Here is a 24,199-nt window from a genome sequence, read left to right as displayed (position 1 = left end):
CTGTGAAATTAAAGGGTTTAATTAAAAGGTGAAAAAAAACCAAGAATTTGATTAAATTCAGATAGTAATTTTTGATTATTTCTATAACTTTTCAAGTCAACTTGGATTTTATAAAACTCTACAGCTATCTCAATTATACATGAAGCTTACAGAATGCTAGTTTGTGTGATAGTTTGGTGTAATTGCTGTCAAGCTTAACATGCTAAAGAATATAATTTTCAGTTGATACTGAATTCATATAGTCACCTTTAAATTTGTTGATAACTTTTTCAAATTGACTTGGATTTTCATAAAACTTTACAACTATCTCAGTAATATATTGATCTTACTGAATCTTCGGTTGTGATGTAGTTTTCAAACAACTTGAAAAACTTATTTGTTATTAAAGATGTCTCACTGAATTAAGTCCAAACTGAAAATTCTATCTCTTTTTAACCTAGAAAAAGTTAATTCTTAAATTTGACCGCAATACACCAAGCTTAATTATTTCCATCAAATAGCCTGCAATTTTGTAAGTAAAATATATAATTGAGTAAGATGGTTTGATTCAGACCAGAAAACTCAATTTGAAGGTCGAGACTGAGTCAAGTCTTGTAGAACTTTTGTCGAGACCATTTCACACTACTCATGATTATCAAGTACTGAAGCAGACTTATTTGGTGGTTGTTTGTTGACGTGATTCATAAATGTTTCTCGTTTCTCGTTTTTCATATAGATTAGACCGTTGGTTTTCCCGTTTGAATTGTTTTACATTAGTATTTTTGTAGTATTTTTGTAGCCCTGTATAACTTGCTTTTCGGTATAAGCCAAGGCTACGTATGGAAGACTGTACTTTGACGTATAAGGGTTAACTTTTACAAATTATGAAATGGATGGAGAGTTGTCTCATTGGCACTCATACCACATCATTCTATATCTATAAGTAAAGTCGAGTACAGTTAAGTACTTTCGAGATAATGGCGAGTCTAGTCAAGTTTAATCTGTGGTCGACCTTACCGGTCGACCACCAAACTATGGTCTTTTTAGACTCTAAGCAGTTTGTAGTGGTACTTATAATTATTAAAAAGATATTCTCCTATGAATTACAAATTTGAAAATTCTGATTACTGATTATTGATTACAAGCAATATCGAAAGTGTTGCATATTCACCGAACTATATGCGAAGTTTTTATAAACATCATGAAAAATCCACTCTATATTTATCACGTCAAATCAGCTGATTGCATAGCACTGTTTATGTAAAGGTAAAATAAATTAAAAAAAATGTCCAAAAGCTAAAGTGGAAAGAATGGTAAAGTATCTTTGGGCCATGTATAAAAACGCATTGTATAGTCCATATTTTAGATAAAAGAAGATTTCGTATAAGCGCCAATTAAACAACTCTCAATCCGGGTCACAATTTGTAAAAGGTAAATCTTTATAGACCAGTCAAAATACGGCCTTTTATCACGGGGTCTAGGCTCACACCAAACAGCAAGCTATAAAGTGCTCCAAAACTGACTAGAGAAACCATTCGAACAGGAAAAATAAAGTGGGAAAAAATTAAGATCCACATTAAAAATTAAAAAAAAAAAACCAGGTTCGTGGCTTAGAATAGGTGCCAAAAAATGCAGCGGTTTTCAACGTTTTTACAGACGCCAATTTTAACTCTTACCTGAAATAATAGTGTAACATAACAATATAGAAAGACATACTTTAAAATATCAATTGAGATTTCTTTATTTAATTAAAAAAACATATTAGCAAAAGAAGATAAACTTTCCCGCAACGATAAATCTCGTACATCGATAAGACTAAGAGAAATCAAGGTTACAAACTGAGATGATCACATGCACTCGCATGAACTCCAAAAATCAAATTGTTTTTCGCCTTTTTCTCCTTAATCTTTGGTTTACTTGAATTGTGATAATTTATGTCATATCAATAAAAAAACAAACAAATATAGATGAATTTATTTTATAAGGAAACTCTAAATTAATGCATACCTGTGTGTTTTACATCGTTCACTGACAATATATAACTAGATGTCCACATTGTGGTATCTTGTCTGGAATCAAAACTAGATGCGTTGATCCATTTTTCATGGACTAATATCTTTCCTTTTTGTTTACATGATTTGACGGCATCATACCATTTTACTTGACCATCTTAAACAGACAGATTCGAAAGGGTAATCATATTTTGAAAATAAATTAGTAAAATATACTAGAAATCAACCCATTGCATCACATATGATTATATATATAGTTAACATTTCATAATGTGTGTTATAAAACTCGATTATTAAAACCACGTTTTTTCTATCATAAAGAATTATTAAAAAATCATGAAAATGTGCGTTGATGTTGTTCAAATATCACATTCCTACTAGTTCACAAATTACATTTTGTTTTTATAATAATTGGATATACACGACAATCAAGTGTAACATACCTGATACAGAAACAAAGGTATAGAACAAAATTAAACGAAAAACCAAAATCAATGCCGACATGTCACTAAATTAATTATGAAATAAATATGGCCATTTTGGGCATAATCATTTCCTGGATGGAGACTGCGATAAGGAAGGAAACATCGTGTACAAAAAATACCAATTGAATTGAATTAAAATAGATTGAAACATTCACTGAGTAATACGGACACTTTACTATAACCCTTGCTTGATAATATACACGTAGGAGTGTTTTCTAGGTCAAATTATCTGATTTCCATATATTTTCAATAATATGACAAATATAGAAATGCAATGTGTGTCCCCAAATGTCAGTCTTAAAATTCAGAATTTCAGAACAAAATAATTATCATACTTTTGTTTTTAGTTTAAAATAAAAAGAAAAAAACACAGTTTCAATGTTGCACACTGTCGTGATACTATTATATGTATTAAAAGCAACAAAGAACATCCGTCCATTCAGATCGCAATGAAAAATGTTTACACTTTTTTTCCAATTCGATTGATCAAAGTGAACAATGTATGCATACCTGGATGTCTACATTGTAGCATCCAATTTGTAATAAAGTCAAATGATAGATTTGAATCAACTTCCTTGATTGATTGATCAATATGTATAAGTTTTTTTCATTTTTCCATTGTTTTATAGCTCCTTAATAAGTTTGATGTTTACTGTAGAATTATCAAACGACCGGAAAAGTATGATCTAGTTTGAAGTTCAAATACTTAATCAAAAGTGATATAGTCATTGTATAAATGACTATAATTTAAGGAGAAACAGAAAATTGTAATAGTTATTCTATTTGACATAGTTTGATTTGCACAGACAAAAAAAAACCCAAAACACCGAACTAATGGAGACAAGTTTGGAATTCTAAGGTTCATGGAACCAGAAAAGTCGGTAACATGTCGTAGTCTAACTTCAAATTATTGTCAACTGGATCAAAACTAAAAAAAAAATATAATATACGGTAAAGCTTATCCGGATCCACGTTACAAAAAAAGTTTGTTAGACTACAATATCTTGACATTTTCTAATTACAAGGTCCATTATACCACATTAATCAGGTAACCGGTAATTGATAAAAATAAGCTATAAATAGTTGTGCAAATATTCAAACAAAACAGCTGGGCAAATAAAGTCTGTATGCAATTTTCATATACCAAGGATCTAAATTCTGCAAAAGACATGGCAACAAGAATAAGTCATCACTTAAACACTAAGGAATCAAAAGTAGGATCTTTATTTGCCAAAAACACGAAAAAAGATATGTATTTGCTGTCAACATGAAAACCCAAAAGGAAATTCCTGTACCATGTCAGGAATATGACGGTTGTTTTCAATTCGTTTTATGTGTTTAAGCTTTTGATTTTGCCATTTCATAAGGATGTTTTAGGTTTGAATTTTCCTCGGATCCGGCGTTATTGTTATTACATTAATATATAATATGATATTACTACGTAATTATCTCTGTATTAGCCTTGTTATTGATCCGATGCTTGCGAAGTCGAAGGCAAAAACAGCTAGCCTCGGACCAACAACAAGGCCATTACAAAAATACACGTATAAGTATTTTTATTAATTAACTACAGTGTTAAAATATATTTTTTGTATTTCATTTCACAAGAGAATATTTTAACCTTGAAATGGAACTATCCAAATCTCAGTTTCTTTATATAAGATGCAATATATAATGACCATTTTCTCATCTGATGAATTTTTCTACCCTTTTCAGTCATTAAAAAGTGTTCAACTTAAATTTAGACGCAACGCATCAATAATAATTGGAAAGGTACTGCCATTGCATGTGTTATGCAGAAACTAATTGAATATATATATTTTAAAAAAAAATGTAGAGGTTGAAAATGACCAAAGAACGAAGATTTGCATAATTACAGAACGCATATGCCTGGTTCGTGTTTAAAAGTATACGATTGTTTACAAAAGGCGAAAGTAAAACATTTAATTATCGATTTGTACCATTGTGAAATTATGTGGTCGTCAAGAAATGAACTTTGTGATAGTCTACTCGTTCCCCAAACCTGAAATAATTCCATCGTCTGTTTTCAAAATGGTTTTTAAATGAATGTCACCATCTTTAGCCTAAAATATATGCCATACTGAACTTTTCAACATGTTAATGATGACTAAATGAAAGCAGCGTCTTCCAACAACTGTTTGCTTTCAGTTAGTGTTTATCATGACTTTCGATGTTAAAACTAGAGACGTTCCGAAATCCTGTATTTGTGTCAACTCGGCTATTATAGAATAACTCGGCCAATTCGGAAATAAAATATCTATATTGACCGAGTTATTCTGTATTGGCCGAGTTTACACATTATATTGCATACGCAGTTTTCATCATATTAAGTCCAATAACAGTGTAGTTAATCAATAATGAAGTTTATTTTCTCTTTTAATATTTGTTATTTTAGTAGTTTCAATTCTTTATGAATGGATTTAACACGGATAGATAAAATCGTATAATAAAAAAAGCAATGAATGAGGTTGTTAAATTTGATATATGCCTTTGTGCATAATTTGTTTTAGTGATTAAGATTATAACACAATATAAAAAAAAAGATGTGGTATGACCGCCTACCCCTATTTTTGAAATGTTTTCTTATTATGTCTGTTTGTTTTGTTCACGCATCGTTGTCAATATAATGGAATTGGATGCAACTGTCATACAATTGAGAGGTTAAGCCTGATAAAAACCAGGTTCAATCTAACTTTTTATCAACAATATATAGAAAAAAATATCCGTTTGGTCAGAAAGTTCAAATTTAAAAAAATGTCCATCCAGGTAGAACATTTGACCGTTGCAGACGACTCAGAGTTACAAGTAAAACACACAATTTAAGAATACACTAAGCTCTTCATCGGGGTATTTATTCTGAATAAGAAAATGTCTGTACCAAGTCAGGAATATGACAGTTGTAAGCCATTAATATCATGTGTTTGAGCTTCTGATTTTAAATTTTGATTAGGGACTTTCCTTTATGAATTTTCCGTGGAGTTCAGTACTTTTGTGATTTTACTTTTTATAACCTACTACTTGTTATAGGTTTTTTCGTCCTTTAAAGCCGAAAAGTGAACGTCAGTTGCTTACATACAGGCAAATTGGTATCTTGTGAGTAGTTGTCTCATAGTCAACCCTTCATCATTTCCTTATTATAATATTTCATAAAACAACATGTAGATTCTTTAACACATTTCAATGTAACTACAAGTTTTATTCCAGATCTTACTTTTTTACCCTAGTTCTTATTTTATTCCCAAGTGACTGTGTAAATATGTTTTTCTGTTATTGGAACCTTGTGCAGTAAATAGTTGTCAAAGGTCCCAGGCTTTTATTTTCAATACGTTGACGCGCGTTCTGTCTACAAAAGATCATCAGTGACACTCAGATCCAAATAGTGAGAAAGCCGAACAAGTACAAAGTTGATGAGCATTGAGAACCCAAACTTTAAAAAAAGTTATGCCGAATACGGTTAATGAAATAACATTAACGGTACCAATTTTCCTGCACCAGATGCGCATTTCGACAATACATGTCTCTTCGGTGATGCTCGTGGCCAACATATTTAAAATCCAAAGCATATATAAAAGATGAAGAGCTATAATCCAAAAGGTTCAAAAAGTATAGCCAAATCCGTGAAAGGAATTAGAGCCGTGGTGTAGTGAGAGAGCCGTGGTGTAGTGGTTAGTGCATCGGACTACTAACACAAAGGTTCCTGGTTCGATTCCCGTTTGGGATGAAAATTTCAGAAACTCAATTTTCGGCTCTCCCTTGACACCATCTGCGAGTATGGTCTTGAGGAAACGATGATAGTCCGTCGGAAAGGGACGATAAATGGCTGACCCGTGTTAAGAGAGAGCCACATCTCTTGCACGTTAAAGACACCCTTGTAGATTTCGAAAAAGAGTAGGCTAATGCCGCTACAAGGCAGCACTCGCACCCGCAAAGTGGAAAGGGATTAATATAAGTTGCAAAACTTGTTTCCCAATCCACTATAAATAAATATGTTTAAACTAACATTAACGGTACCTCTATGCCTTAATCTGATACAGGTCTTACTGTAATTAAAATATATCTACAAATCTTAACTCTTATACATTCGGCAAAAAACTCATAATCTAAAGAGAAAGACAACCTTAAACCGTCCCGGAACACAAATGTCACTTTTAGTAATTGCCAACAAATTTAAATTAAACTAATAACAGAATAATATCCTTATTTGCATGAAAGTACTTAACAACTGGCTATTAAGTTGATGATTCTCTTGTGATCAACAATCTTCCAGTAGAGATATCGAGTAGCAGTAACACCATTAGAGGTACACCGTTACTGTTGCTATAACATGTACTATCTATTCAATTGTGTTGGTGGCTAAACAATATTTCAAAATCAAAATTCTGAACTGAATAAAAAAACGATATACATGTAGTCACATACAAAATAAACAAATGTGTATCCCAGTCAAGAAAAAGTAAAATAACAAAAATACCGAACGCCAAGGAAAATTCAAAACATAAAGACCCTAAACAATTGACATAAGCAAGAGCTCAAACATAACAACTGTCATATTACTGATTTGGTAAAACCAATTTCTGATGTTAAAATGTTAAAATTGTTGGAATTATGATATGCATGAGCTAATCAATTGAAAAAATAAATTATTTCAAAAGTTTATAACAGATTCATACAAGGCTTGAGATATTAAGCCAGTGGTAGTTACATTTTTATTTGAAGAGATTATACTGCACCTGATTGGCATTTCAACTACTAGTAATGTTTTTTTGGTGATTACAACATTTTCATGTATTAAAAGTAACCACATAAATTATTGACTTTATTTGAGTTAGGCCGTATAAATTCAAATATACATATAAGTATTGTAAATTCTTAGATGCTTTGAATACACATTTATATTACAATTTCTTACAATAAAGAAGAAATATTTATTATTACATTTATTCAACATAACTGTGTCCATTCATATATTGAATGCTATCTCAGATGAGTTTTTACGCTATAATTTGAAAACAAATGAATGTTTTTGGTAATGTACACATACTTCATTACTGTGTGTACGTTCCTATTTTGGCATACCATATAAACTAGAACAATTTCAGTGTTTCTTCAACTCCATTGTTCAATCGTAAACAAAATAGTATTAATTGCTTTACGAAACTTTTTTTTAATCAATATTGCCAAAATATAATGATTATTATTAAAAAATCTAGGAGTAAAATCATAAAAATTCTAAGTTTGCTTAATTCTTCTTAGAAGGACTGTTCGTTATTGTTCAGCCAGATATTTTCGTAATCCTGGTCTTCTCCCAAGTTGTCTGTATTTTCAATGTCACTAGTTTGACCTGTATTTAAATTAAAAGCAAATTCTCCACTAATGTCATGTACTTGAATTCCGTCCTTTATCCTCGAGGTATTAGTTTTATACTTCAGTGTTACATCTTTTGTGTGAGGTTTGGGGCTTGGCTTTGGTCGGTGGACTGTCACAGGTGCGGATGCCTCAACTTTTGATATTTCGTCAATTTTCTTCTGTACATTACCACTGCTATTCTGTTGACACGTTTCCGGTAAAGATTGTTTTTTGCGAGTTGGTTTAAGGTGTGTATTAAATTGACGACTGCCAGTTTTTCGTCGGATGGCTTTTTCACGGGAAGGTAAACGTTGTGGTAAAGTTAATCTTGGTGGTAATGCATTCTGTGTCCATGCTTCTACAGCACCAGTTGGCACTGTTACTGGGGGTCTTATTTCTCTTGATGTCATGTAACTAACAGTCATATTTGCCTCGCGTGATAACTCTATGCCGGTAGGAACATTTTCGTATAGAGAATCTCCACCGAGTGACACTGGTGTTTGTGGAACGCTTTCAGGCTCTGGTTCTACTCTTTCAACGTCATACATATGATGTTCATATTTTTGTCGAAGTGTTTCAACCAATTGTTCTTTCATTTTTGATATCCATCGCCTGATCCTAGAAACAAAAAAGATGTCTCTCTAGAGGTCAAATAATATAATAATCATCAACAACAAAGTATATAAAAAATATATATTACGATGGTGAAATATTATTTATGGGTTTAATGATATAAGGCTGAAATACAAACAATGTTCTTGAAAAGTAATGTATACTATGCCTTCGATTGAATTTGTAATACATTATTTCTTTGTATAAGCTTATGGAGAATAAAACTGATACCTATTAAGTAAAACTAAATTTTTGTAAAAATACGAAATATTTGGAGCAATATGAAAACAATAAACTTTATTCGAGAGCCAATGATTTATAAGGGACCAAATGAAAAAAGTTATCAATTATAGGTCACTGTACGGACTTCAGCGATTTATCAACTATCGATATTGCATAGTCAGCAATGAAAGGGTCTGATAAAGTCTATTTTCTTATTACCAAGTTTTACTAGGTAGCATATAATTTTTAGACAAACTACTTCTCTGTGATAAGAATCATGTCGTTATACGCATATATTATTAATGGGTTTGATTATATAAGGCTGAGTTACAAAGCATGTGTTTGAAAAAGTTTATTTATGCTTCGATTGATTTTGTAACATATATTAGCTGAAGGAGAGAAAATATGATACCTTCTTAAACAAGAGTAAGCAAAACTAAATGTTTAAAATAAAACAAACTTATGGAAGTATGAAATATTTTGAGCAATATAAAAATGTATATGTTGTACGAGTGCAAATAGTTTATTAGAGACCAAATGACATAAAACTTTTCAATTATAGGTCATTTTACGGACTTCAGCGATGAGGAAAGATCCATTCTGCATAGTCAGCAATGAAAGATCCTCATATAGTCTATTTTTCTATTACCAAGTTTGAGTCGGTAGCATGTAATTTTTTGTCATGTTACATCTCTATGACAGGACATTCTTGTACCTCGTCAAGTAAGGGGAGCTTAAAGAAGTGAGACTTAGCTAACAATCGATGCAATTTGAGAGAAATAACGTTTTCGATGAATTTATAGTATATAAAAATCATAGAACAACTATGTTCCCTCAAATTGCATCAATTGTATGTTTAATTTAATTTTGTTTTAGTTGCTCTTAGAGTAACAGAACATCCTACCTCAGAAAAGGCAACCTGTCGAGAAATAATCAACAAAAACCAGTCCAATGATCGTTATACTTTTATGTCGGTCAATCATGAACTTGCTGTGTATGATTGTGTGCGAGAACAAATATTTCAAATTAGTATTCAAGATAAACATCAGAATTAGTTAAAAGTGATATGGCTGAGTCATGTGCATGCATAATTTATAATTGGCATGCTTTTATAATATTTATTGAATGATTTTCCGAGGAATGTTTGTGTCTCTTACACTATAAAAAGATGAATCGAAAGTTGCACCCCTTTAAAAAACATGAATTTTCTCCGGACTTTGTTGTCAAACATTTTAAAGAGATGTTTATGATTGTCTGAAAATTTAAGATATTTAGCGACAGTAAGTAAAATAACGGGTCAGTAAAAATGGATTCGACAGATACAACCATATCATTTTCATGCACAACAATTAGAATCATAATGATTACAATCAACAATGAAATGGTAAATTCTGTTCTCACTTTCATGCATATGAATACTTGCAAAAGTCGATTGCAGGCTAAAATTGTTGAATTGTAGGAAATTGACATCGCCATTATGTATTAAAAAGGAACTATATGTATAATATATATATTTTACTTACAAACATCCGATGATAATCAGTCCAAAAACAATAACAACCAATGAAACAGCCCCACTTATCTGGAAGAATTTTGTTCCTACAATTTATTTAAAAAATATAGTAAACTGCATTTTCATAGTTCTTGCAAACAAAAAGTCTTCACTGAAATGGGACACAATAAGTTTATTAATAATCTCCCTTCCTTATAAATATTTCACCGTTCTCACGTCAAGTCAATAAAGAGAAAATCATATTACCAATCGGCAACTTTTTCTTTTGCTATTGTAAAATAAAAGCCAAAATAAACTTCTCTCCCTGCATATTCAATATAAGTTGCAATCATGCCAAACAATTTTTTTTCAAGTATCAACCGAAAACCATTTGTTTTGTTCAAACAAAAATAAAGGAAGACAGAAGGAGAAAACATATTAGTGAGCTCCCGATTTTATTTCTTTCTGGTAACGTAAAAAGTAATGAAAACCTATTTTAATTTTTAAATAATCTACTATCTCTACTATCCAGAACTCACCATCGTCAGACATGTATCCCGGTTGATTCTTTTCCCATAATTGTACTGGTGTAGAATCGATATTGTTTGGGAGTTTCCTTTTAGAAATAACTGTGCCATAATGATCCCCTGGAAAGATTATCATATAAAAAATACTTCTGACAGACATTCAGTGATGATTTAGAAAAACTCAATCAATGTACACATGCATTCATAATAGATACCAAAAAATTACCATACATTTGAAATGAGAAAATTCGAGTACGTGCACAAATATATGATAGATATAATCGTAAAGTTAGTTTGACTGTCAACTCTCTGACGACTGAGGGCCAAACGTCTACCAATACGTTGCTATCATACTATTAATCTGATTCAATAACTTTTTTACATTTTTTGAAAGATCTTTGAATGAAACTTTTCTTTTCCTTTTTACAGCAACAGAGAATTTTACACTTATCTTCAAATTACTTTTAATTCGGTTTGAGCCAAGGCTCCGTGTTTAATTATGTATATTCTAGTAAACGCTTAAAATAGAAATTTAAGTCATAAATGATAACAGTGTTCTTTTAAAACTTTTACATATTACTTTCTAAATTATGTATTTTGTCTAACCAATTAAAAACATCTAAAATCGAAAGTAAATTACGAATATGATTGTCATCCTTTTCTCCTCTAAATGGTTTTTCTGTGTCTTTTATAATAAACACTGTTAAAAGTTTTACGATTTTTTTTTTTATCAAATCATGATAATGCATATTTTAATATACCTTTGATAACTATTATTATGTAGACGATAAGACCTTATAAATACCGACATACTACAGTGAGCGATTGTATTTTTGAATAATAAAATGACATACATGTAATTATGTATGTGTGTGTATCTGGTAAAATATAACTAATGCTTTGAAACTGTATTGATTGTAATACAATGTTCAACTCCTGTATTCATTGATTGCAAAAACCCCGACACTTTTTGATTTTGCGAAAACCAGTTTTCATAATACGATATCATTACAATGACTTTGAGCATGTGATAACAATTTCGAAGTAAAATGTGACGTTTTATTTTAACATTTCTAAACATGAGCGATCTTGGTGAAAGATGCATTAATGAAACAAACCACAGTTTCATTCAAATGTAAGTCAATTTTTATTGTCGCTTTTGAATAATAAGACATTTATTATACCTTTTATACATTTAAAGTCATATTTTTTTCTACAAGCACTAGCTGTCAGTCGTGTTAACTCTCCCGTTCTGTTTGGATATTTGGTGAACAGCATACAATGTAGAACAAAGCTGTCAGTATCTGAAACGTATTTTAGAAAAGTATTCATGAATTGACAAGAATGGCGACAACTGTGATTAACAGACATATTTTAATATTACAAAACTTATGTTCTTTTAATATTTCAATCATGCACTATTAAGTACTTCAACATGTAAACAATTTGTTTGGCAATTTATAAAGGCTTTGCTTTATTTCTGAAAATAAAACCTTCTTTTAGAAGAATGACAAAACAATGTAAAAATCCTTCTTTGTTTGTTAGAGGGGCACATAACCCGATATAATCAAGTTTTAATAGAATGCGACAACGTGCAATTTAAAATTATCGAAGTCTGTTTTATTTCATATTATATATATAAGTTATAGATAATGCATATTTTAAGGTTTTTCTTGTCGTAGAACACACCGAGGGGTGTCAGGATTGATCAAATGAAAGACCGACCGGAGGGAGGTCTTTCTTTGAACAAATCCTGACACCCCGAGGTGTGTTCTACGACAAGAAAACCTTAAAATATGCATTATCTGACTTATATACCGTCAAAAAATATTAATTTTATAAAGATTTGTAAAATTTAGTATCCTTTTTTACCGACAACACTAAAGTGGGATATTCCTTTCTAATGCGTTCATGTTTTAATACGCCCTGCGGCTCATTTAAAATGTGAAATAAAACTCACTAAATAATTTAGATATAAACCTTTTAAAAATTGTAATCCATACACAATAAAAATATTACTGTAACTGCATGAAGTAAGAAACAAATATATTGTTACCATCCGATAACGGTGTATGACAAATACAAGACACATTGTAAGTTATTTATTGTACCACTTAGCTTATGGAAAAGGGGGAGGGGTATGTTTTTTTTCTATTTGTTATGTTATTTCTATCGCGGAAAAGTTGTTATTTATTTAACCATTTTACTTGAATCGAAAGAAAACATCAGAAAGATTGTCTTTCGAATAGCAATACATTTTATTAAAAGATAATCAGGATAAAATTATATACCCTCCACACCCGACCCTTTCGTGAGTTACGTTAATGTTATTCAATAGAATATAAGATTATTTCAATAGTTAATCATTTGATAGAGTAAAAGGTATACATAAATTTTAAAAAGTTAAGAACTGATACGAAGACGAATATAAATACATGTAGGTCACAGTATGATTTCCTATTCAGTGTGTATCGTTCTGAACATGCATGAAATATTTGCCACTGGGCGTTAAGCAAGCAACCAAAAATCAATCAACCTATTCAGTTTGACTCAATAAGATTTTCAAAATCTTACACACGAATATGTTAAATCTGGATTTATTTTTATGAAAGTCTACATTAAAATTCATCTGACATATACTAGTATGATAATGTTTCTTTATTATAGCGATAAATCAACAAAACTTCACGTTATTTATTTCTAGAATTAAATTGTGGGACTACAATGACGGTTTCTTTTACATCCATCATCGGTTGAACTTTTGAAAATAAATTTTCCAATCGGCAACAAAAACTATTAGACGAATAAAATTTTGAAGTAAATCATTGATTGCATGTTTATGTAGGAAAATAATGACCTTACACAGGTCATTATTGTATGCCTTGATGCATATACCATTGAAACATGGTATCGTCCGGGTTGATTCTGAAAAAGAATGACGTTCTGAAAGAAAATAACTCCATATAGGTATATAAAGTTTAAACAGCATTTGTATCTGTGTAAGACTATATTTTTTTTATGGATCGAAAAAGATCAATGAAACGGTTCGCCTTTATTTCAATTTCAATGTTGACATTCCTTGCTTTGTTTATCAACTAATACACGCCAAGCCAATCTCTAGGTAAGAGCTAAAATAAAGGTCACATGAATGCGGATTTAATAACGATGAATTATTCACTTGAAAAAAAAAGCGAATTATTATTTCACTATTTCACATTTATGAATGATTGAAAAAAGATACTTATATTTTTTATAACTCGTAACTGATACCACTTTAACGTTTTAAAAGATTATAAAGGCATTTTCACAGCTGAGAACATTTTTAAATAAAAGAAAGAGGCACATTTAAATGCTAGATTCAACATACGATTAATAAGATACTCGGCGTTTGTGATAGGTTTTGGATTTTCAAATATGTTTGCACCAAACATAACTGAAGTGATCATGTTGTCGAACTAATTAGCCTCTTAAATTGAACCGTCCATGTTATAACTCGACCAGTTTTTTTTTTTTTAACTTTTAACATACCAAGATTTATAGAGTTAATCCAGTAGTTTGTATTCCATGACATCTCTTCAATTACATTATGAAGTGTATTCATATTGCTGATGTTCGACAGGCTACCTTCTCTGCATGTTCTCTCGTAATGACGTTTCAATCCAATTCGAAAAGTAGATTTTGTTTGAGAAACAGTTGCTGACGAATCTGTTAAAACAAGCAATTATAAAGTGTAAAATGCGACAGCGTGACGTCTGTGACGTCACATGACGGTAGACCCACATTAATGTCATTCAACATTGATAACTTTCAATAAATGACGCCATTTAATATAGGACGTCACACCCTGATAACAGTCACATTTTGAAATCATAGAGGAGAAAAATATTGCACTTTTTAATTTTCGGTCTTTTATTTGAAAGAGGTAAGAAATGATGAGAAGTTTGCATAAATTAAAACATAGACATACGTGTACCTCATATACAGTCGGTGTTGACACATGTGTCCCTCTGGCCGAAAGAGGGTTAATTATGCCTTGGGCATTTATATTCAATAATTTTATCCCGAGCTATAGCGAGTGGTAAAATACAAATATAAATGCCCAACTCATGGTTAAATGAAAACAAATCTACGACTGTCTTGAATAATTTCGATTAAAATAGGAATAATTCTTTATTTTCTAAACCGTGATAGCCATTTTAGCAATTCCGTTTTACCCCCATATGCTAATATTATTAACATTATTTTATACAGAACATACATTTTATCCTTTCTTGAATTATCCATATTGGTTTATTCTTATTCATACAACCCTTTCTTCATGACAATCAAACTTCAGAATCCCTACCTTGTTGACATAATCCAACGTGAGATTCATTCTGTAGAACTTGTTCTACGTCTAGACCCGAACAAACTCCTATGAAAATAATTAGCATATTACATCAAGCAAATATTATACAATTATAGATTTTATACGAGGTTAATACAATGTTTCATCCCCCACCCCCAGATATATGATATCCACCCATGCAAACGGCCGAGGGCGAATGTCATATCTATTTGATTGATAAATCATTTTATTACATGACTAAAATTCTTCTGTGTTTTCATGGGCTCATGACACAAGACATATGTATAAATTGAAGTCTTGAGCTGGCATGTCAGTGAACTGCCAATAGTCTGGCCCTGGCATGTCAGTAAACTGCCAGTAGTCTGTTGTTATTTATGTATTATTGTCATTTTGTTTATTTTCTTTGGTTACATCTTCTGACATCAGACTCGGACTTCTATTGAACTGAATTTTAATGTGCGTATTGTTATGCGTTTACTTTTCTACATTGGCGAGAGGTATAGGGGGAGGATTGAGATCTCACAAACATGTTTAACCCCGCCGCATTTTTGCACATGTCCCAAGTCAGGAGCCTCTGGCCTTTGTTAGTCTTGTATTATTTTATTTAAGTTTCTTGTGTACAATTTTGAAATTAGTATGGCGTTCATTATCACTGAACTAGTATATATTTGTTTAGGGGCTAGCTGAAGGACGCCTCCGATTGCGGGAATTTCTCACTACATTGACGACCTGTTGGTGACCTTCTGCTGTTGTTGTTTTTTTTTCTATTGTCGGGTTGTTGTCTCTTTGACATATTCCCCATTTCTATTCTCAATTTTATTTAAAGATTTTTTCATAAACAATTGCACAAGAAAAAGAAAAAATACAAGGAAAAATAAGAAGAAAAACGGAAATTTACGTTACGGCTTTAACCTGCGAAAATGAAGTGACTTTGGAAATTCTTATCAAAAGGGATTTCCTATGCTTTTTGACAATGAGAAAACAGAAAATTTATAGTAATATTATTATGACATTGTTTTATCTCAAAAACTCTTTTAACAGATGAAAATTTGTGATGGTCGCTTGAAGTTGTTTTTTTATATTTCAAATTAAAAGATTACGATTTTTTTTACTGAAATCAGTGTAAATGTATTACCAAACGTTTTGATAAAAGAAAATCATATTGTTCTTACCAGTACTATTATTGCATCCTAAATTAAGTATATAATCAGATGTCCATAAAGATTTATTAGTTCTGTAGTGATGTTCAAACTGTTGATGAACTGTCTTGTTTGGTAACAAAATCTTGTTCTGTGTCTTACATTTGTTTCTTGCTTCCACCCATGATTTCGCTTCACTACCATCTTAAAGGTAAACATATATAGATTAGATTAGATTTGATTATATGATTCGAATTTAAATAGATATTAATGCAATACTGTTTCTACTTCATCTCATCTTGTCAGCATGGTTTATTTTCTAGGCCAAAGCACAATTTATCAATATTAAGTGGGGGTAAAATTTCCAACACTATGCACTGTTATGTGTCAGATTGTAGCTGTGCATAAAACAACAATGATTTCAATCAATGGAACGATAATGGAACATGAAAGAGTCAAATCTCATTAGTACTCAGACCACATCTTCTTATATCTATGTAATATGAATATGAATAAAGGCAACAGTAGTATACAATAGTGGTCAATAGTCATGAATCGATTGAGAGAAAAAAAATCAGGATAAAAAACTCAAACCAATAGAAACAGAACAACTAATAGAAGAAACCAGAGGAACAACAGGAACACTCAAGTGCAACAATAATAAATGTCAACATACATAGAAACGAACTGTTTGATATCAACTGTTATATTCCTAATTTGGCACAAAACATGTTAACAATATGGTGGATTAAACCTGGTTTTATGACTAGCACAACCTTATGCTTATATGACAACGTTAAAAACTATCGTTAAAATGACAAAACTACGTGACAGAAATTCAGCACAAATACACACAAGAACACTCATCATATATAAATGCACAAACAAATTATACAATAGTTGACGACATAACATGTAAACCGTAGAACAACAACGAACATCTTTCCTCAACGACAGATTCCACAGGACATCACAAACAGTGACACACTTACATATCGAAGATGCAATCTCAAACTTTATTCAATTATTTCCAAAATTTCAGTCTCTCATATAATCAGATTACACCACCAAAGGTATTTATCAACTGGAGGCTCCACTGAACATGTATCGCACACCCGTTATTTGGCATAAAAAATACAATGCGTTAGAAACAAATCTTTGGTTTCCTGATAATATTTGCTGGACTGAGTTTCGCTTTGCAATTTACATTTCGCACATGATAATGAAAATGGATTAAATCAATATAAAATTTAAACAACCAATGTTGATTCAACAATTACCGATATATCATTAATTTGACTAAATATAAGATTATGTGTTGCTTATTGTTTCTGCTGTTGATAAATTTTGAGTTGTTTCTTTTAAAGAGTATACGATATTTGTTAAAAAAACTTATTGGCATAACATCTTCATTCAATAATACCTAAATTTTTATTAATGGTCGACTGACTATTTTGGTTTATACTTAATTGAACTGTAATTTTGCTTATTAATTCTAGCTCACCTGGCCCAAAGGGCAAAGTGAGCTTCTCTCATCTCATCTTGGCGTCCGTCGTCCGTCGTCTTCCGTCGTTAACTTTTACCAAAATCCTGTCCTCTGAAACTACTGGACCAAATCTAACCAAAATTGGCCACAATCATTATTGGGGTTTTTAGTTTAAAAAAATGTGTCCGATGACCCAGCCAACCGACCAAGATGGCCGCCATGGCTAAAATTAGAACATAGGGGTAAAATGTAGATTTTGGCTTATATCTCGTCATTCAAAGCATTTAGAGCAAATCTGATATGAATAAAATTGTTTATTAGGTCAAGATCTATCTACCTTATAATTTTCAGATGAAACGGTCATATTGTTGGGTTACTGCCCCAGAATTGGTAATTCTATGGAAATTTTGCCGTTTTTGGTAATTAACTTGAATATTAATATAGATAGAGATAAACTATAAACAGCAATAATGTTCAGCAAAGAAATGTGTCCGAGGACCCTGCTTGCAAACCAAGATGGCTGACATGACTAAAATAGTAAATAGGGTAAAATGCAGTTTTTTGCTAAAATCTCAAAAACCAAAGCATTTAAAGCAAATCTGACTAGGATAAATTTGTTTGTTAGGTCAAAGTCTATCTGCCCGGAATATTCAGACCAATAAGTTCAACATGATTTAAATGATCAATTAATCTCTTAAGGAGTTATTGCCCTTTATAGTCAATTTCTATTCATTTTCAAAACTTTTGTAAATTTTGTAAAAAAAAAAATCGTTTATGATATGCACATAGACCAAGGTGAGCGACATACAAATGTATTTCTTTCCTTTAAAGCTCCCAGCAAAACAATAGAAAATGGGAGGGGGGGGGGGGGGCAATTTGCAGATTTTATTTTGCTTATACATTCTCTCTTTACCTACTATAGTTTCTATAAATAAAACCACCAACATGGGCGCATCTCCTAACTATAACCATGTTGACCTATTTGTCAATCATTATTTGTAAAATTGTATACATTCTGTCTGTCTACACCTTATAAATCGTCAAATGACATTTGCGTTCATTTGACAAATTTATTTTGCTGCCCAAGTAGGCTGTTAATTGTTTCTACTTCTATAAAATACATTTCTAAAATATACATAAAACAGCTGTAATTTTGTTCTTATCCTCTCTAGGTCCAAATGAAAATGTAATAACTTAACTAAATAGTAAACTCTATTCACTCGTTTTGGATGATACAATGAATACAGGGATTGTTTTAACCAGCGGAGGATGAAAAGGATTAAATTAAGAGATTTTAAACAGGGCTTTTAGTTGACTTGGGTAATAAAATTATTTTATGCGTATCAAACTGTTTTAGCTAGTTGATATGTTACCCTCAGTTATATTTTGTGACCCAGATTTGTTTCAGTTAAATCGATTTAGGACTATTGAACAGCGGTATACTACTGTTACCTTAATTTATGCCTAGAAAAATTTGTAAAAACTCAAACATCCTTTTTATTATGAATAAGTCTTTGCATTACAGGATTCAAAGTAAATTGCGCAAATAAAAAATTTCAACCCTGGCATCTATGATGAGTTTATTTACAACCACTGGAATGATGCCACTGTTGTTGGAGCTTTTATTACCCGAGGGTATCACCAGCCCAGTAGTCAGCACTTTTGTGTTGACATGAATCATTTCTGATATGGTCATAATTATAAATTAACTATTTACAAAACTTGGAATTTAAAAAAAAATTAGGCTTTTTTACCTCAGGAATATATTACCTTAGCTGTATTTAACAGAATATTTTGGAGTATTTAGTCCTCAATGCTCCTCAACTTCGTACTGTATTTGATGTTTTTAACCTTTTTTTATTTGAGCCTCACTGATGAGTCTTTTGTAGACAAAACGGGTATTTGACGCAAATACAAAATTACTATTCAATTATCTATGATGATTTATTTTACAAGGGTCGATGCCACTGCCGGTGGAGATTTTATTCTCCGAGGGTATCAGTAGACCAGTACTAAGAACTTCTGTGTTGACAATAATCATTGATATGGTCATAGATTTTTATTAACTGTTTATAAAACTTTTCGTCCCCAGGGATAGATTACCTTAGCCGTATTTGGCAAAACTTTAGGAATATTTGGTCCTTAATGCTCTTCAACATCGTACTTTTTTTGGCCTTTTATTTTATTCAAGCGTCAAAACGTGTGTAAACGACAACAACCCGACCGTAAAGCAGACAGAAAACCGAAGGCCACCAATGGGTCTTCAATGTAGCGAGAAACTCCCGCACGTAGGCGTCTTTCGGCTGGCCCCTTAAAAATATGTATAGTATTACAGTGATAATGGACGTCATACTGAACTCCGAATTATACACAAGAAGCTAAAATTAAAAATCTTACAAGACTGACAAAGGGCAGAGGCTCCTGGCTTGGCCTATATCTGTAATCGACTGAACTGAAATTTACTCGACCAGTCTGAGTTGGTCTGAAATTTATTTGATATTACTGGGCTGTATTCTGAACCATACTTAACCGTGTGAACTTGATTATGACCGTTACTCGACCATTACTTAGCCATTTTATTGGTGTTTGAATTATTCTCGACCAAGTCTGAACCATGCTCGAACTAGTCTGAACCAAACAAGACATATTCTGAACCATACCTGCCTAAGTCTTAACAAGGACATAGACCTATTTCTGTATCTATCTATTGTATTACATCATTTTAAGAATTATGTTTCCGTTATTTTCATTGGCTTCAAATGTGAACATTTATTTGAAATCAAATTGTAATTATTAATATAGCTTTGAAACCACACAAAAGATTTCACAATGAACATAATTTAATCATCAACATCATATTCATCATGTATATATGTCAGCTCTAAAATAAAAGTCGAAACAAAATGGTCAAAGGAAAAGATTTCTGGTCCAATGAAATAAAAAATATAATGCAATAAATTAAGTTATCAGTTAAATGAATTTTTATATACATGTTCATATTCACATAGATTATGTACATCAAAAACACTAGAACTTTCGACCATGAAACACATATATTAAATGTTATTAAAAAAATCTTACCTATCTATATCAGCCCTTATTAGGAGGGATAACTCTGTCGAAAACTATTGTCGAGCAAAAACTGTTGAAATTTATGCAAATATATATTTTTGAACACAAGTTAAAATTTGAATATTGATTTCTTTTTATGACTGGATTTTACATTAGAACATTTGAATATAAAAAAGGACAAATGCATATGCAAATTCCATTTTAATGACAACGATTTGTGAACAAATCAGACAAAATAGGTAAATATGTCAAATATAGGGATACACTAGTCAACATTGTGTTATAATCGTAATCACTATTAAATTGTCCTTTCATTTTCTGTATAACTGAGATTATTAAACTGTTCTAGCATAAACAATTTAAAAAAAAAAAAAAAAAAAACTATCATTCAACATGAATATATGGCTATTTTTTTTTTAAAGCTACAATCAATTTATTTCTTAAAGTTCTTTATGACAAATACTTCTTCGGTATTGACCACGGGGAGGAGTATTATATTTATTTGACCATTTATGAAAACTTGGAATTATTAGTAAAACTAAACTCTGGAAATACACGTGTACACAAGATGTTAATGTCACCTGATAGCTTTTGGTTTGACACGATTCCTTAACATACATTTTTTGTACCTTACAAATTATAAATTATACAGATAAAAGGGCGTAGAAAAATAGTTTTTTTCGTACATTTCTGTAGTAACTATTTGTTAAATCTCACACCAGGAAATTTTTGTTTTTATCAAGAAATTTTATATATTTTCAAACAAGTTGTGGCCTGAAACAATACCAAATCTGCTTTTCGAATCAACAAGTCAAAGTGTCACAATTGGGAGAAGGTTACAATCAGTAGCTTATTTTTTGTAAAATAAAAGCTGATGTTATATTATTATTGTCGTGTAACGAAAAAAAGAAAGATTTTGACTTTTTTCTCTATATTTATGACACAAATTCACCACATGCACCATTTAAAACAAAAGAGCCACTCCTATATTGCTGTTTTACTTTTGATAACATTTAAAAACAGCAAAACTTGACACCTTATCGCCTGTTTACGATGGCTTCTGTCGCTTATTTAAGCATTTCTAGACTAAAATAAAAAACAAACAGTATTTAAAAAAAAATGCAAAAGAGCTGCTGCTTTATTACGGTTCAAATTTGTGGAACTTTTCAAGGCACTTGTTTTAACAACATCGTTTGGCGGATTAAAATCACACTGAATTTAGTAGTACATCTGCACAATATAGCTACGGGGTAATTTCAATGAATTGTAACCTATAAAAGGCATGGAAATATCAAAAAGTCTATCAAAATCATTGCAAATACAGAAATTATACATTGTAAAATATTTTAAAATCCTTCATGCATAATTATTAAGATTCGTAATACATGAAGAATGTGAATGGATTTGTAGTTTGTTTACATGCAAGAAAATATAATAAAATGCACTTACCAACAACTGATACGAAATTATATAAAACAATTAACAAAATCACAAAATTAAAAGAGGACATGTTTTTATCAATGTATGTGAGTATTTAGTGTTTCATATGAACCGGACGGAAATAAACAATAAATTATATCCAACAAAATCATACAAATCAATTGACTCTAGCATTTCCTGTAAAAAATATGAATTAGAATAAAAAGCAAAATAATTTGCTGAAAGTTTTTGGTATAGGAATTTCCAATTACAGCTATAAATAAAATTAAAAACTAATATTAGTATCTGTTCTGGTTGCTGCATTTTTTGGAGATTGTAGTTTAAAAAGGGCACGTATATTGTAATATAATACGATAGCTGGACGAAATAAATAGTGTTGTCCTAATATATATATTTTTCAAAAATAATTTGCTTTTGCGATTTTCATTTGACAGAAATAAACACGTTAGGAGAAAAAAAGGTAACCGTATACAAAAGGTTCGAATGGTGGAAAAAGGGACACATATATCACTTCATCCAATAGTATTCTAGTTACTTTGGTATAATCCTTATCAAAATAATAATACAGTTTAATTTGAATTAAATTTGTTTTCCAGTTTACGAAAACTACAAAATTACGAGTCATAGTGACATGCTTCTTTTTTATAAATTGAAGGCACATTTTTATTTTTCTCATACACATACAGTTTTCCAAACTTGATTTTAACGTATGAATCACATGAAGTTCATGCAGTCCACACCACCAGGTAGAAACGTGAACCAGCAGAAACGTAATATTTACGTTGTGGTGTCTGCCTTAATTTTCGTCTGACTTCTTCTATAAGAGTTTTTTTGTTTTTTTGTTTTATCGAGATTACATTTGGTTTACAACCTGACACATACTGTTTACAGATTTGACAGTTACGATGGTTATCCAGTCATCATACAGTTTCTTTTGAACATGTTATGCAATGTAATATTTGCCACTGTACGTGATTATATCATCATTCCTTTAACCGTGTGGATGGATCCATGTTATCAATGTGCAATATATCATTTAGGTTTATGCAAAGTCTTACTATTTATCATTTGCGAGAGAGTTTTTTTTTCTTTTTTTTCTTTCAGAGAAACGATATTGAAGGACGTAGTAGGGATGGAGGAGGGGCTATAAAAAAAGTTTGCAACTACATGCAAGGACCTTTGTTTTAAGTCATTACGTTATGTAAGACTATTTGAACACTCATCTAACCTTGTAGAAACCTACATGTTATCAATGTGCAATACTTTTTATCATTTAAGTGAAGTTATTGAATATTTATTTCAAAACGACCAAACATAGCCGACTTTGAAGGACGATGTAAAGGACTATAAATGAGTTGACAACTGTTTATACATGTAAGGACCTTTTTGTCAACTTATTACGTTTTGTTCTGGATATATAAAAATACATGTTTGCATAAATAAAGGTGTTTCCAATTCCCTTAAAATGGCAAAATGTCTTGATAGTTATTGCCCTACCAGTCATTTTCTATTCTGATTTGTTAAGAAACTAAAAAAGTATTAAATTTGAAACTGAAAATTGTACTAGTTATTTCAACATTGTGTTACAGTGAACGTTTTTGTTAGAAAAAGCGAAAAAAATGCTTGACTCCCAAAACAAGATTATGTACGATTCATGAAGACATTGTAAATTATATTAGTCATTTTCATATACAGATTTATTTCCCCGATGGTATCACAAGTCCAGTAGTCAGTACTTTTTGTGCTGACATGAATTGTCATTGATATTGTTCTATTTATAAATTTACTGTTTACAAAAATTTTGAATATTTTGAAATACTAAGGCTTTTCTACCTCAGGCTTAGATTACCTTTGCTGTATTTGGCATAACTTTTAGGAATTTTGGTCCTCAATGCTCTTTAACTTCGTACTTTGTCTGGCCTTTTTAACTTTTTTCGATTCGAGCGTCACTGATGAGTCTTTTGTAGACGAAACGCGTCTGGCGTATACTAAATTTAGTCCTGGTATCTATGATGAGT

The 24,199-nt window shown here is 31.2% G+C and overlaps 2 protein-coding genes across 2 annotated transcripts in view; both read right to left on the bottom strand.

The window, feature by feature from the left end:
- LOC134705824 (uncharacterized) overlaps positions 1-2,550 on the bottom strand; it is a 46,785-nt gene extending 44,235 nt beyond the window's left edge. Inside the window, exons 1-2 of the mRNA XM_063564540.1 lie at positions 2,435-2,550; positions 1,987-2,148 (exon numbers count right to left, since the gene is read on the bottom strand). Coding sequence (XP_063420610.1) covers positions 1,987-2,148; positions 2,435-2,495 — 223 coding nt within the window. The 5' untranslated portion in view covers positions 2,496-2,550. The remainder of the gene's footprint in view (positions 1-1,986; positions 2,149-2,434) is intronic.
- Positions 2,551-7,337: 4,787 nt separating this feature from the next.
- Positions 7,338-22,283, bottom strand: LOC134705202 (uncharacterized). The gene is made up of 8 exons (XM_063563965.1): positions 22,191-22,283; positions 16,217-16,387; positions 15,042-15,110; positions 14,225-14,401; positions 11,881-12,000; positions 10,709-10,816; positions 10,201-10,276; positions 7,338-8,461 (listed from the first exon to the last, which is right to left on the bottom strand). Exons 1-8 carry the CDS (start codon positions 22,249-22,251, stop codon positions 7,747-7,749), a joined length of 1,497 nt encoding a protein of 498 aa, XP_063420035.1. The 5' UTR covers positions 22,252-22,283; the 3' UTR covers positions 7,338-7,746.
- Between the last annotated feature and the right edge of the window lie 1,916 nt (positions 22,284-24,199).

Source organism: Mytilus trossulus, chromosome 2, assembly GCF_036588685.1.
Source record: "Mytilus trossulus isolate FHL-02 chromosome 2, PNRI_Mtr1.1.1.hap1, whole genome shotgun sequence".
Lineage (NCBI taxonomy): Eukaryota > Metazoa > Mollusca > Bivalvia > Mytilida > Mytilidae > Mytilus > Mytilus trossulus.
The sequence above is the reverse complement of the archived record's forward strand: the minus strand, read 5'-3'. Positions and strand labels throughout refer to the sequence as shown.